Source organism: Oryx dammah, unplaced genomic scaffold (genome assembly GCF_014754425.2).
Source record: "Oryx dammah isolate SB20612 unplaced genomic scaffold, SCBI_Odam_1.1 HiC_scaffold_29, whole genome shotgun sequence".
NCBI lineage: Eukaryota > Metazoa > Chordata > Mammalia > Artiodactyla > Bovidae > Oryx > Oryx dammah.
The window spans coordinates 13,549,577-13,564,392 of NW_024070213.1; the positions used below are offsets into that span (position 1 = coordinate 13,549,577).

A 14,816-nucleotide genomic window follows, 5' to 3' on the forward strand; every position below is an offset into this window, starting at 1 on the left:
GTGGAGACAGCGACAGGGTATCAGCTTCAGAGAGTTGTCGAAAGAGCTTCACGAGGACACGTTACGCCTGGGAGAGTCTCCAGCACGTAAGAAAGGCTTGATTGAGTCGAACTCAGAGCGCCCCAGCACAGGGCCTTGAAAACGTGAGTGCAGTGTCTGTGTACTACCATGAGCCAGGCATGTTCTAAGCATTTTACTTATACTATTCAATCCATTTTGTTGCACTGAAGACCTGGTGTAAGAAAAATGACAACAGCAAAATTAGTCTTCGGGATTTCTTTACCAGGTAGGACTTACTGTACAGACCACCCATTTAACTCACACCCTGGAGAGCTCCCCGGGACCCCTGGTCATAGGCCCTCTTGCCTCCCACCAGGGTTCTTTCCAAAGAAAGCTCTTCTACAAAAGTTCTGTATATTTCCAAACATCCAAGGTGATCAAGGGCTTCTCAGTTGGCTCAGGGGTAAAGAATCCGCAGGAGATGCAGGTTTGATCCCTGGGTTCAGAAGATCCTCTGGAAGAGGAAATGGCAACCCATTCAGTATTCTTGCCTGGGAAACCCCAAGGACAGAGGATCCTTTAGGGCTACAGTCGTTGGAGTTGCAAAGAGTCAGATACAACTTAGCCACTGAACTCATGTACGCGCATCCAAGGTGATTAGACCTCCTCAGTGGTCATTCCAGCGTCTTTGCCTATTGCTAAAGCCCAGTGCCTACTCATGAGCTAGGTATAAAAGTGCTGCCCAGTAAGTTCTTGATGGAATGACTACATTAACCCTGCAAAGGAGTATGCCGACATACTTGTGCAAAAGATACGGAGAAAGACCGAAATCCTTGTGAACAGTGGGGATGGTGAGCAAAATGGTACCACAAAATGCCTACTGTGTGCTGGGCACTTTAAATACATTATGACTTTCCACAACTCCAGGAGATGAGTTTTCAGGTCATCTTTTGCTGTGTAGCAATTTACCCCCAAACTTGGTCTTTTAAAGTAGTGATTAATAAAGTGGGAGCGTAGAAGGGGCCACTGCTCTCTGCTCCAAGGTGGCTCCGCAGAGGAAAAGAGCAGCCGCTTTCAGACAGCCCAGTGTGGTCCTCCAACCACTCTGGAGCCACCCTGGGGGCCTTGGCAACTGAGGTACCACCCCAGGCTGGCTCAGGGTTGGATGTGTTGGACTAGGACACTCTTTGCCATGAGAATACAGCTCTCCCATCTCAGCCTCTCTGCTCCCCATTCTGAGGGGAGCCGTGCCTGGGGAGAAGCCAAGTGAGAGATTTCAACAGAGAACAGAGGAAACACACCCACTGAGGTTCTCATAGCAACATAATCACGCACAGGCAGCAGCCTATTTTGGTGGGAGCTTGTCTGAACCTCCCTCCCCGCCCCGGTTAGTCACAGAATGGATGCCCTGCACAGGCTGCAGCAGTGTGGGGTGGCATGGGGTGGGGTGAGGGGAGAATGCTGGACTGGAAGCCAATGGCCGGGGAGCTCAGCTCAGATGCTCCGTCAGCCAACTGAAGGATCACAGGGTCCTTGCCCGAAAAAAATGACAGGATGGGACTGAAGAAGTGGGAAGGTCCTTTCTGGTTTCCGTTGATCTTACAAGTGCTGAGCCTCTCCCAGTGGAAGATCATATGTCTCGAGATCTTTTGTCTCTGAGAAAGATGCTTAGAGAAAACAGGGTTCCAGAGGGTAAAGGTCATTCTTTAAATTCAGATCATTTACCCCACCCCCACCCCCAACCTTTGGCACATTGGCAGGATGTGAAAAGGGAGGAGAATGACCAGGTGTCACCAAAGATTCTGGTCACTCACCCAGGTCTGTGGGCTGAGAAAGGACAGGGTTAAGGAGGTTAAGGTCATCCGTTTAAATTTACTCCTTCCTCAAGTAAACACACACACACAGTCACTGGGAACTCAAACCTCTTGCTCACTCTCCATCCTCTCCCTCCTGCACTTACTGCAAGGCATCCTCTTTTCCCGCAGGACCAGGTGATGGAAACCTCTTCGGTTTCTGGCCCATTTCTTCAATGGATGCTGGGGTTAGTTGAGGACAATCAGGCTCATGTCTCCCGGCTGTCAAAGGTGATGTTAAAAAACAACCAGGGCATGCATGCAGGACTGCTCTCCCTGGGTCAGCATGGGGGTGAAGTGCAGAGCTCCAGGAGGGCCAAGGAGCCCCTTTTGGGTCCCTGCCTTTGACTCGTGAAGTGAAAGCTTTAAAAGTGCAGCTGTCTTTGAAGGAGTCAGACCCAAGCTGGCCTGTTGTAATGGGAGACACAGAATGCCCCCACCCCCCTCACCCAGCCCGGCTTTGTTTCCCACCAGCCTGACAGATGGCCACTAAGAGAAAAAGAAGCTCTCAAAGTGAAGACAGGAATGCATTGTATAAAAATTCACACCCCCTGCTACCGCCCAAACTCCCTTAAAAAAGGACCAAGAGAATCCTAATGGGTACGTGACATCCTCCTTCTCTCCCATAAAAGGGACTTCAAAATCTGGTGATGCTGGGGGAGGGGTGAGGAGGGAGAAGAGAGATGTGTGGGCAGGGGACTGCCAGGGAAGACTGGGGTTGGGGGAGGGGGAGGTCGGCTGCAGGTCACCCACTTGACTTCCTCCCACCCTCTTTTCCAAGCCACTTCTGACTGAACCTTCGCCCCACCTTCCCAGCGATGCTGGGAGCCCCAAGCCCTAGGAGAGGCAGAGTGGGAGAAAAAAAAAGGATGGTGATGCCACACTTGGCCCTAGAGCTGAAGGAGTTAAGGACCCTCCCTCATCCAGACGGCCACCCTTTTGCTCCCCAAACCCCAAACGCCAAGGAAGCATCCAGGAATTGGCAGCGGAGCAGGAGAGGGGGTGGGATGGGGTGGGGTGGGGGCGAGGTGACAGTGGCCCAGCCTTGCCCAGCGCCGGTCCTGGGGGGCGGGGAGGACGCACACCGGGGCTGAGGACCTGCCAGCGCCCAGCTCTGGCGCGCCTGCCTTCTCCGAGCCTCGAGCGCGGCCCAGCCGCGTCCGCGCAGCCCTCGCTCCCCTCCACCCCACCCCGCTGCAAGTTGTCTACGGCTACGGGCAGCGGAGGCGGCCCAGAGACCCCCGGGTCCCGGCCGAGGGGGCGGCCCCGGGGCGCGGGAGCCCTCGGTCTGCGCCCAGCCACCGCCCGCCCGGCCCAGCCTCCTCCCCGCCCCCACTCACCGGCTCAGCCCCCGGGAGGGACGCGCAGGGAGCGTGTGGCTTCGCCCGCCGATCGGCAGAAGTTGAGAGGAGTTGCCGGCTGCCTCGGCCGGCCGGACTTTGCGAGCAGAGCAGCCGGCGAGGCGCCCCCGCTGCCGCCGCGGAGCCTTCGGGGGCTGCCTCCCGCCTGCCGGGCCCGCAGCGCGGCCAGAGAGGGGCGGGGAGAGGGTCGCGGGCGCCTGAGCCGCTCGGATCTGTGCGAAGGACTGGACTCCGAGGAGAATAAAACAAAGTGGACTCGGCAGGGAAGACCCTACCGCCGTTGATGGTACCGGCCGACGCTCCGGCAGAGGGGCTGGGTTGGGCTTTTTTTTTTTTTTTTCCCTCCCATTCTCTCTCTTTCTCTCTCTCTTTTAAAGCGACACCCGCTCTCTCTTTCTCCCATCACTGTGCCACCAAACCCTCGCTGGCTCTTATGGGCATGAAACATTCCTCCCGCTGCTTGCTCCTAAGGAGGAAGATGGCGGAGAACGCGGCCGAGAGCACCGAGGTAAGGAGGCCAGAGACCGGCCCGGCCACCCGGCAGCCGCCGGGCTACCCCGCGGCCGCGCGGACCCCCGCGCGCGCCGCGCCGCTCCCGGTGCCAAACTTTCTCAGCTCCATCCCGCTTGCTCCAGCCGGCCGCTTGCGCGTCTGTGTGTGTGTGCGTGGTGTGTGTGTGTGCTGGGTGGGGGAAAGACTGTGCCTGTCTCAGGACCCCTCCCTCTTGAAAAATGCAAAAGAGTCGCTCTTACCCCAGCTTCCTCTCCTTCCACCCGCTGCTCGCTCGCGCCCGCTGCGCCCTCCTCCCCAACCCCGAGTCCCAAGCCCTGGGCGGCCGCGCTCCCCTGCCCTCTCCTCTGGGATCCATTAGGGCTCCAGAGTGGCGGACTGTGCCGAGCCTGGATGGGCGACCCAGGGGCCAGGTCGTTTCCCTGCAGGGCCTGGACCGTTCCTCCGGGCCGTCACCCTTCAAGCTCGCGCTCTCGGTCCCCGCCGCACCGCGGAGAGCTTCGGGCCTCGGGGGTGCCGAGCCGCGCCAGGGTGGGGCAGGGGCACCGCCGACAGACCCTGGTGCCCAGACCGGGGCAGGGGAGAGGTCCGCAACCCGGGACCTACGAGCCGCCTCGGGGGTGCTAACCCGGGGAGGGAGCTCGGGCCGCGGCCACCTTCAGGACCGCGGACAGCGCCCGCGCCTGCCGCAACCGAGCCCGTGCGCGCTGTGGGGGCTGCGCGCCGCGCCGCAGCAGCTTGGAGAAGGAGGTAGTGGGAGCTCCGCAAATTGCGCTCCCGCCCCCCGCCTCCGGCAGCCCGGCAGCTGCCCTTTCTCGACTCTCGAGTTGGCTCGGAGCCGCCAAGAGCCCAGCGTCCCGAGACCGACCAGAGGCTGGATTTCCTGTCCTCGCTCTGACTCTGCTGACATGACCCCGGCTCAGCCCGTAGGCTCCGGGCACCTGTAGTCACGCAGGGGATCCGCGTGGGCAGCCCCCTTACCTTCCTGGAGGAACGGTGCGCCGGGGCGGGGGCGGAGTGGGGTGTGTGTGTGTGTATGTGTGTGTGTGAAGATCATCCCTTACTCGGTGGCAGGAAAAAGACAGAGAACAAACTCCCGGACTCTATTAATAGCCTGGTGTCTGGTGGGGCTGCCGTGCCTTTCACAGATGGTTGCCCATATGCAGCGTGGGGCGGGGACGGAGGTGTGGCGCGCGGGGATTGTCCCTCCGTCCGTGGGATGCCCAAAGCGGCAGAGACCCTTCCCAACCGTCTTCCCTCCAGGTCGGAACTGCAGCTAACCCTCTGCCCCACCGCGGAGGCGGCAAAGCTTTTCAAAATCCCCGTTCTCCGAGGAACTAGAAGCAGCACACATCCTGTCGATTTCGAAACAAAAAATGCTCCGGGGGAGAGCAGCGGGGCGTCCAGGAGCTACTGTGTCTCCTTGAGTTAGGGCAAAGCCAGCGCGTGCGGGGCCCCTCCCGATCGCCCACCGGCGAGAGGGCATTTAGGAAGCTGTGTAGCGCGAGGCAGAGAGCACGTCTGTACGGAACCCCTCGCCCTCCTCGCTGCGATCGCCCACCCGCAGAAGTGGTTTCTAAAAATAGCTCAGAGTCAAGGCCACACTTCTGTAATCCGTTGGCCTAGCGGCACGTAGCAGTCCCTGCAGCCATGTGGCTGGAGCGCGGGCAGCAAAGAACAGCTTCTCCCGACCCACCGCCAAAAAAAAAAAAAAAAAAGTTTTCACGGGTCTCTGGCCCCCGCACTGCACTCTTCTTGTTGCCCGCGGGGTGCGGGCGCAGACCCCGGGCCAGCGTCCGCAGTGAGCTTGTTGTGGTGAGCTCCACACCTCCGCCAAGGTTCAAGGCGTCCGGAGCAGGCAGAGCGCCGCGTGTGCGTGCGCCAGGCTATTTTTACTTGCGTCCCCCGCAGCTCCAACGCTCCCCCTTCTCGGCGGTTGCACATGCCAGCTCTGCTCAAGGCATCAATGAAAACAGCAGTAGAGGCGGCCGAGCTCCTGGGAGGGAAAAAAAAAAACAACCCACGTCGCACGCCTGGCACACAGGGGGAGGGGCAGAGCCAGCTGGGGCTCCCGGGGCGGGGAGTGAATCTGGGGTTCAGTTCCTCGCAGCTTCCCCGAGAAAGGGAGGAATTCAGACTTGGGCCAGCGTGCCCCGGTGGAGGCATCCAGGCAGCGTGACAATCGCTTGGTTTTCTTCCAGTAACTGCCTGTTTTTGGAATGAGCCAGGACTAGAGCAGTACTTCCAAAAGTGGGGTGCTGTGGGTTTGTCTGCATTTATGGTGAGAGAGAAGCAAGGATGCCTCGGGGTGTATGTGTGTGTATCTATGGTGGTAGCTCTCCTTGTTCTCAATTCAGCATATCTTTATCAAATACTGATTCTGTGCCAGGAATAATTAGGTTCCCGAGATCCAAAGATAAAGACACTAGGCTGCTCCCTCAAGGAATTCACAGTTTGGTGGACAGGAGTGCTGGCTGATCCAGATCATTCAGTAGCACCTTTTCCCGACTTTTGTTGGCGTGGTTTGCAAGCACTTTATCTCACTTTATCCTCACCATAATCCTGTGAGAAAAGAGGTTAGAATTCATTGCATAGCCCCATTTTACAGATGAGGATGTTGAGGCAGAGAGGTCCAGCAAGTTCTAAATGTTACCTGACCGGCTAGGACAGCCTCGGAGCGCAGACTGCCCCCACTTCTGACTCATTGCCCTTTGCCCTATACTGCTTCCTTGATTCTTTTTTCTACTGCACCATGCAGCATATGGATCTTAGTTCCCCAACCAGGGATTGAACCTGCACCCACCCCGCGGCCCCCCAACCCCCGCAGTGGAAGTGCAGAGTCTTAACCACTGGACCACCAGGGAAGTCCCTACATGGCTACTTCTAAAATGATGCCATGTGTGGATGGGAGCAGGCAAGAGGATGGGGAGAGAGGATGTTTGGGAAGGAAGAGATGCTGTGTTGGGACAGGCAAGGAGAACAGGGAGCAAGCGATCACTCACAAAGTAAAGGTAGGGAGAGAGATTCTAATCGCTATGCAGGAAGGAGAGCAGGGAATAAAACTATCTGTGAGCAGAGCCTCCCTTGACCAGACAGGTTTGGAGCTGGGGCCGAGGGCATCCTGGGTGCAGCTTGGCGGGAGGGGGGGGTTTGTCAACGTTCTTGCCACTTTCTCCAGCTCCCTTCCTCAGGTGCATTTCTCCTCCTCAGCTGAGGGCATCAACCCCCATGCCTCCCCTCCTGGCACCCTCTTCTCCCTCTCCTCTGCTCCACGCGTGCCTTCAGAACCTCCTAGTGGGTCCATCAGAGTCTCTTTCTCAGCCCCCCACGCTTGCGAGGCTGCCACCCTTACTCAGGCAGCAGGCGCTTTCCCGTTGTCCTCTTCTCTAGTCTAGCTTCGTCATCACTGCTCAATGGGCTTTCAGAAGCACAGACCTGCTCAAGAGCAGACGTTGCTGTCAAAACTTACCATGTCGCCCTGTTCCCTTTAGGACACAGGATAAAACTTGATGTCCTTAACCCTTCCGTATCTGCCCCATGCAGTTCTCTGCAAACACTGACTTCATGCCTGAATGCCTTTGCACATCCTGATTCCTCTACCTGGGCTGCTCTTTCACCCTCTTTCTCTTGGCTGGGGGTGTGTGTGGGGAGAGGGGAATCTTCCTCAACCTGCAGGACTCAATACAAAGGTCACTTCCTCTGAGCAGCCTTCCATTTAAATAGCTCTGCCGTGTATCCTGCATCCCTATGGAGATGGAGTGTTCCTCTCCTTCTTCTGTGCTCCTGACACCTATCTCTCACTTTCCCTGTTACAAGATAATTGCATTTTTATATGTCTGTTTCTCCGGTTGGATAAAGAACTTTCGAGGTAGGGGGGAGCAGGTCTACCCTGTTCTGACACCGGGCCTGATGCAGAGTAAATTAAAATCGTTGACAAATGTTGACTGATTCATAGGATTATGAACAAATTCGTGAGCCTTCTGGGTCTTAATCACTTTCTGCAAACTGGGCCTCCTATCTCTCACTTTTGTGCTTAGGTTCTTGTGGACCTAGAAAATACAAAATGAGAGGAGATTCTGGGAATTCGGTGCTGCAAAGCTCCAAGCCCGGGTACATTTTGGTTATCCATGTTCCTATTTAATAGTTGGTAATGACATTCTTCCTATGGGGTGTTCGTCTGAATAGCAAATAAATGGATTAATCACAATGCCCAATTAGGAGCCGTGGGTGATGGTGGGCTTTGGAGCTGCTGCTTGCTTTATGGGCACTCAGTGAGAGCCTGATGCTTTATTTATGGTGCCGACTTCCCTGACGGGGGTTTCAGCACGTCAAAGGGAAGCCTCCATGGGTGTGAAAACAGTTTTAGCAAAGGAGTCATTTTGGAGACTGGCTTTTGAATGTCATCTTGACTTACTGGTCCAAGGAGAGAGAGAATATTTATGGGTTGGGAAAACTACAATAGGATATTGGGGTTGGGGCGCCAACGGGCACTGCTGCTATGAGTTATGGGGAGACTGGGGCTGAATTCTGACTTGGTGCCTGTTGGTGGTTTTGGCTGATAGATCCCTCTTCTCAGGGTTTCTCACTTAAGTGTGTGGTCCTATAGCACAAAAGTGAGAGAGGACGAGGAGGAGGAAGAGGACAAGAGTTGGCAAGACCCAGGCCCACTTCTCTGGGGTCCACATTGTGTCTCTTTCTAACAAGCGTGGAGCTCTGGAGCCAGACCGCCTGGCTTTTACTCTGAACTCAGTAGATGTGTTGTTATGATGAACAAGGCACCCCTAACCTCTCTGGGCCTCATAAAGCTGTTGTGATGATTAAATGAATTAATTCGTGTAAAAGGTTTAGAGCCTTGTGAGCTCCAGAGGCCTTTGCGATCACCATCAAGCCATCAGCTTTTAGGAGCCTCGCTGGGAAAGTGCCAACAGGATGGACTCACCCTGCCCTGTTTCTCCAGCTGAATCGGTCCCCAAAACCATGGTCTGCATGCATTTCTTCTCCCTCAGCAAACGCGGATTTCCATCCTGAGCTGAGCTCAGGAGAATTAAGAAGATACCCACGTTTGTTTTGTTTTGTTTTGTTTTGTTTTCCTCCTGGAAAATTTGGCTCTTGGGAAAGTCCTCCATTGGCTTTTGGCTGTCAGAGAGGGTGAAACCGCACTCCTGTCTCTGATTCGGAGTGGTTTTCATTTCCTCTGTGCTAACTGCGATGTGAAGTGATTATCACATTCCAGCGTGGAACATGCGAACAATCTGTAAAAACAGCATTTACACCTTGGCGTCTCCTGTGCCAGCGGGGGAAGGATGGGCAGCGTGGCGACATGTGAGCTGCCAAGGTAACTGAAAGCAGACGGTGGTGTTGTGTGATGGGCAGGCATTGCTGTCAGTCGTGCACGGGCTTGGCCAGAGGAGAGGAAGCTCGGGCAGCAAGGACCATCCCGAGCCCACTTCCTGCACCCACGATGCAGTTGGTCCCCTGGTTGTTAGTTACAGAGCTTCAGAGAAGGCAGCTTCACCAAATTCCTCATGCATTTTCAGTCAGGAAGTTCTTGGGTCTGAGCTCCACCTCTTCATTGCCATGGGAGTCAATTTGGTTTGTTCTGTTCTAAAAGGAGATTAAAGACTGCCTGGTTGCTTTTGCGTTGGGGACTGTACGAGGGCTGTCACCCTCTCTACTAAACTCTGTTCTGAGTGATGCCAACCCCTTCCTCTGAAATTCTTGACTAGCCAGGAGAGGTGGGGTTGAGAAGATATACCCCTCCAGGGGTACCCAGACGGTTGGATGTTTCACACACCAAAAGGCTTTTTTATTTTGTTATTAGAAGTCCCTCAAGCATCCCAACTTTGCCCAGATCTGTATTGGATGACCCATAAGTAACAATTTTTTTAAAAAACTCATTTTTATTCTTGACTGCACTGGGTCTTTGTTGCTCCACGAGGGCTTTCTCTGGTTGCAGGGGGAGAGGGCTACTCTTTGCGGTGTGCGGGCTTCCCATTGCAGTGGCAGATGTGTGCACGGGCTCTAGAGCAGGCAGGCTGCAGTAGCTGTGGCTCCTGGGCTCAGTAGTTGTGGAGCAGGGGCTTAGTGGCCCCGCAGCATATGGAATTTTCTCGGACCAGGGATTGAACCCATGTCCATTGTGCTGGCAGGTGGGTTCTTAACCACTGGACTGCCAGGGAAGTCTGTAAGGATCTCTTGTTAAAATGTAATTTTATGCAAGCAAATAGCTCAATGTATACATTTTCATAAGGTCATAGACTCTTAGAGCCGGATGGGAACTTTAAGTTATTTAAGAGGCAGGAAAATTTTTCCAACACCAGAGTTCCTCAATGTTGGTGTTAATACCATGTTTCCTCCTAAGTCAATGCCATTTCTACCTTCTTTAGACTCTAATTGATTGCTTTTGATATTTGGCACTAATTTTCTGGTGTATGCTGATACAGAATACTAAAAACTAGTTGTTACCCTATATAAGATCTGGGAATTGTGCATAACAAGATATCTCTCCCTTTCATATGACACTTCAAATGTTTTGGCATCTATTGTCTCGCGTAAGAGATGCCGTCCTACATTGCATACATCGGCTCCATCCTGTACACCATGCACAACACCAGTTACATCCTATTCTCATGGGACAGATGAAGAAACCAAAGCGCAGGAACTTAGTGTGACTTGCCCAAGATCCCACAGAGAGTGAGTGACGGAACCCAAGCTCTGGTTTTCTAGCCACTGAGACCTGTGGCTTCTCCACTCTATGGGGCTGTGAAGGCAGCAGGAGGACCAGAGTAGATATTCAAAATAAATACGAAGAGAAAGAATGCAGATGCAGAAATTAACTGGAGAAACCACAAATGGTGGATTGGGAAAAAGTCGAAGAAAAGACACCAGCCCTGGCTTTCCTCTCCTGCTTCCATCACTGCTGTGCCCCAGGGTGGCGGGGACCTATGGCCAGGACAGTCCTTGTTCCACGATGCCCCTGAGCCCAAAATCCTCATCAGTGGGCCAGGAAAAACTCTTGAGTAACAAAGTATATGTTTTTGAAAGTTGGACCCAAGGCCATTGTCTGATCATTGTTAAATCTGAACGTTCATCCAGCTTCTTTCTTGGGATGAAGTAAATAGCAGAGACTTCAGGACAGGAACTTTGTTTTTTAATTTATCTTTGTAGTTTTATTTCATTGTTCGGGCTGTCGCAACAAAACACCACAAACTGGTGGCTTCAGCAACAGGAATTTGTTGTCTCCCGGCTCCAGAGGCCAGATGTTCTGAAATCCAGGCGTCAGCAGGGTGGGGTTCCTGCCGGAGATTCTTAGGGGATTGTGTTCGCTGACTTCTTCTTCACTTCTGGTGGTTGTCAGCTGTGCTGTGGTTCGTAGGTGCAGCACTACCTCTCTGCCTCCATCTCCACCTGCCCGCCGCCCCCCGTGTGCACTGGCGAGATCTTGTTTATAAATGAGGTCAAATTCACAGGTCACAGGGGTTGCTCTTTCGTCACTCAGTCATGTCCCACTCTCTGTGATCCTGTGGACTGTAACCAGGCTCCTCTGTCCATGGGATTTCCCACTGGAGTGGGTTGTCATTTCCTTCTCCTGCGGATTGTCCATCTTCCTGACCCAGGGATCAAACCCGAGTCTCCTGCACGCCTCTTTACCACTGGGCCACCTGGGAAGCACTAACAGTGGCTAGGGCTTCAATACATCTTTTGGGGGGACGACTCAACCCATGACTTCAGCCAACACATCATAGGCCTGAGAAGAGAGTGACTTGCAGATGACAATGAACAGGGCTCAAAATACTTGCAAAATCAGTGGAGGTAGTCTCTCTTCTCCTGTCCACCCACTGTCCACCTCCCCCACCACCTCCCCAGCACGTTGGCTGGGTCCACTTTCCTTGAGTAGCAGCAGAATTATAGCAAGAGCTGCCGTGTTCACGTCTTTATTTTGTGCTGGACACGGTGTTCAGTGCTTCATATGTATTGCCTTGTTTAGTTTACACAAATTGCAAAGCAACTCTTCTTATTCCTGTGTTGTAATTGAAGAAATGGAAACACAGTGGTTGGGTATCTTGACAAACCTTGTAGGCCCCCAAGTAGCAGAATGGAGGTGCTCCGGAGCTGGGGGCTCTGCTACTGATGGGGGCCTCTCTCCGCTCTTTTATCCCCTTCCCAGCAGGAAGCTTGTCCTCACTTTTGCTCCACACTAGCTCTCACCGCCGGAGGGCTGGAAGGAACTGATAGACATCCATGGGTGGAAGAGGGTGGAGCCTGCCAGCCTGTACCTGGCTCCATGTGTTCAATCCACTGGTCCTCTGAGGAGACTAGCTTGGCAGTGGTTCAGTCACTCAGTCATGTCTGACTCTTTGCAACCCCATGAACTGCAGCACACCAGGCTTCCCTGTCCATCACCAGTTTCTGGAGCCTGCTCAAACTCATGTCCATAGAGTTGGTAATGCCATCCAACCATCTCATTCTCTGTCATCCTCTTCTCCTGTAGCCAGAGACTTATTGTGGTGGTAGCATCGTGAGCCCACTGCCAGCTTCCATGAAGGGCTGTTCTGGAGGACTGGAGGGGTGAAGACTTTATGGGCACCTTCCAAACAATTAAGCCACATGGGTCACTGGCTTCTGGGCCCAAGGCAGTTTTGTGCAAAGGTTCGGGGCACAGGCCCTGGGGCTCATGCCCAGGTACAGACCTCAGCCCAGTTGGGCCTCAGGCGTGCACATGTTACATGATCACCTGTCCCAGTTTAATCATCTATAATGTGGTGGTAGCACTTTTTTCCCATGAAGCTGTTACTAGGATTAAACAAGTGACTTCACATAAAGCTCACATTGTCACACAGGGAGATGCTCAAGACAAGCTCTGATTTATCATCTGGGCTTCTCTGGAAATGTCTCAAAGGAGCAGGGCGGCACACAGATGAATAAAAGGTGTCCCCTGCTTATGTGATGGACTCACCGATTCAAACATTCTCAGGAGGGATGGGGTCCTCCAAGCCCCGCGGGCTGCCCTACCTACCCCATTCCACATGCACATTCAATGCTGGGTCCAGGGTTCTGGTATCTGCAAGACCCAGAGCATGAAAACAAAATGTCATGGAGCCCCTAGAGATGGAGAGAAGCTGGGAGCGATGAGCACCCACTGCAGACCTCTCAGCCTCCTCTGGGCCCCCCTCAAGCCCTGCTCCTGGGATGAGAGTGACTACTACTGGTCAGTGGCTGGATCGAGCTCCCCTCCCCACATTCCTGAGAGGGAAACTGAGGCCTGGCGGAAGAGGAGGGAGGACAGAGATGTGGCCCAGTCTCCCTCCGCACGTCAGGTGTTAAATACCAAGTTAAACACACTGCCCTCTCGGCCATGGACCCAGGAGAGTGTATTCACCACGGGTGAGGCTTGACCGGAGGGTTGTACTGTAGAGAGCAGACCACTCTAAAGGAAGCAGCGATTAGCAAACACCTCCATCAGAGCCTGACCTGCAGCTCTGTTGTGAAGGATCCTCTTTTGTTAGCTGGAGGGAGGGAAAGGGGTGGCCCTTCATGGCTGGGGCTGCCAGGAAATGAAAGGCTGCAATTCCCACAGGCACGTGACATCCAAGGGCTTCATCGCTCCCTGACAGGCAGTTATGACAGCCGCTCTCCGAGGACGTGCAATCGGAGGATCCCCAGAAAATGATTGCAGCCCATCGCCAGCGTAAATTGGCTCCTAATTAAGGGATGTTCTCTATTAATGCACATTAGTTCAACTCTCGCCTTCAGGTACCGAGTGGGGAACTGATGAATATTTATTGAGTGAATAAAGGAGATAAACCTGCATATCGCGTGTACCAGCCAACTTCCTTCTCCTGGAAAGTCTCTCTGCTCCTGCTTTCCAGAATGAAAGCTATGGTCCCAGGATGCAGGTGGGGAAGATTTTGGAGGCAGCCTTGAGTTTGATCATCTCATCTTCATCCCTGTGGGATTAAAACCCACTTCACGGTCCACAAACAAGGATTAAATACGATTGCGATAGAAGACAGAGAAAAAGAAACCCGCATGTTTTCTCCTTCTTCCCCCCTGTTGTAGCTCTGAGTTTATTTGCTCAGCTTTTGTTTTGCTTTTAGGGGATAGTTTACAGTTCAAAGCATGAAGCGTCTTTTCAGATTCCAGTGCAGAGTGGGTGTGAACCACCTCATCCAGGTAGCAGGGTGGCAGGCGTGTTTATGCGAGGGGGTGTGGACAGGCATCTGTAGAAGCACGTGTTCCCATGCTTATGAACTTATCACTCGTGGTTTGTAGTTCATTGCAGGTAGCACACACGAGGTACACACGTCCCTGCTGGCCTGGAGCTCTGAGATGGAGTCAGGGAATGGTGACTCAGCGTGGTGGGGAGTGTTGTGTGTGGGGCACAAGATTCCAGGGAGGAGACATTGTAGAGACTGGGCTGGATGTCAGGGTCAGGGGGTCCGGAGCCCCAGCTTCGCAGCCGATGCACGACCTTTGTTACGGAGCCCAGATGCTGCTTTCCTCGGGTGGGGGGTGGGTGGCCTTCCCATCTTGCTCTACACGCCATGTCCAGACCCTCTCACGCCCTCTCTCCAATATGCTGGTGCTTCTCAGCTGCACCCCAAGCTGGGCCCCAAGCTTGGACCGTTCTGTCTGGCTGCCCCCTGGACACAACCACTCGGGGCCTCTCAGGGACCTCAGAATCACAGGGTACCTCGGGAGCATTACCTCCTCCTACGTCGGCCCCCTCTTCTTGGTCCTCATCTTGGGTTGTGAGGTCACCCAAGGAGCAAGTCCCAGTCCCGTCTCCTTGGCTTGTCCTCTGCCCTGACTTTGTCCTCCTCTTTCGGGTCTCCCTTTGGCCATCCTGGGCACATTGCCCATCTCTTGCCTGACTCTCTGCATCTGCTCCAGATGTGCACCCCACCCCTCCTCCCCCCACCAGCCGCCCCTGGCTTTGATCTGTCCTCACAGCAGCATGAACCCGCATTCTGAAGTGGCGGCCTGACTGTGCTACTCCCCTCCTCAAATGCCTTCAATGGCTTTTCCATTATCACTGCAGAAGGTCCCACCTCCTTGCCAGGACTTAGAGGGCTCTGCAAGCTCACACCCC

General features: G+C 54.1%; 1 protein-coding gene across 2 annotated transcripts in view; it reads left to right on the top strand.

Moving 5' to 3' along the window:
• Positions 1-3,394: 3,394 nt before the first annotated feature.
• The window catches only part of PRMT8 (protein arginine methyltransferase 8), a 70,013-nt gene continuing 58,591 nt past the window's right edge, over positions 3,395-14,816 (top strand). For both annotated transcript variants that reach the window (XM_040233742.1, XM_040233743.1), the window contains exon 1: positions 3,395-3,722. In XM_040233742.1, the coding sequence (XP_040089676.1) occupies positions 3,498-3,722 (225 nt within the window). In that variant the 5' untranslated portion in view covers positions 3,395-3,497. The remainder of the gene's footprint in view (positions 3,723-14,816) is intronic.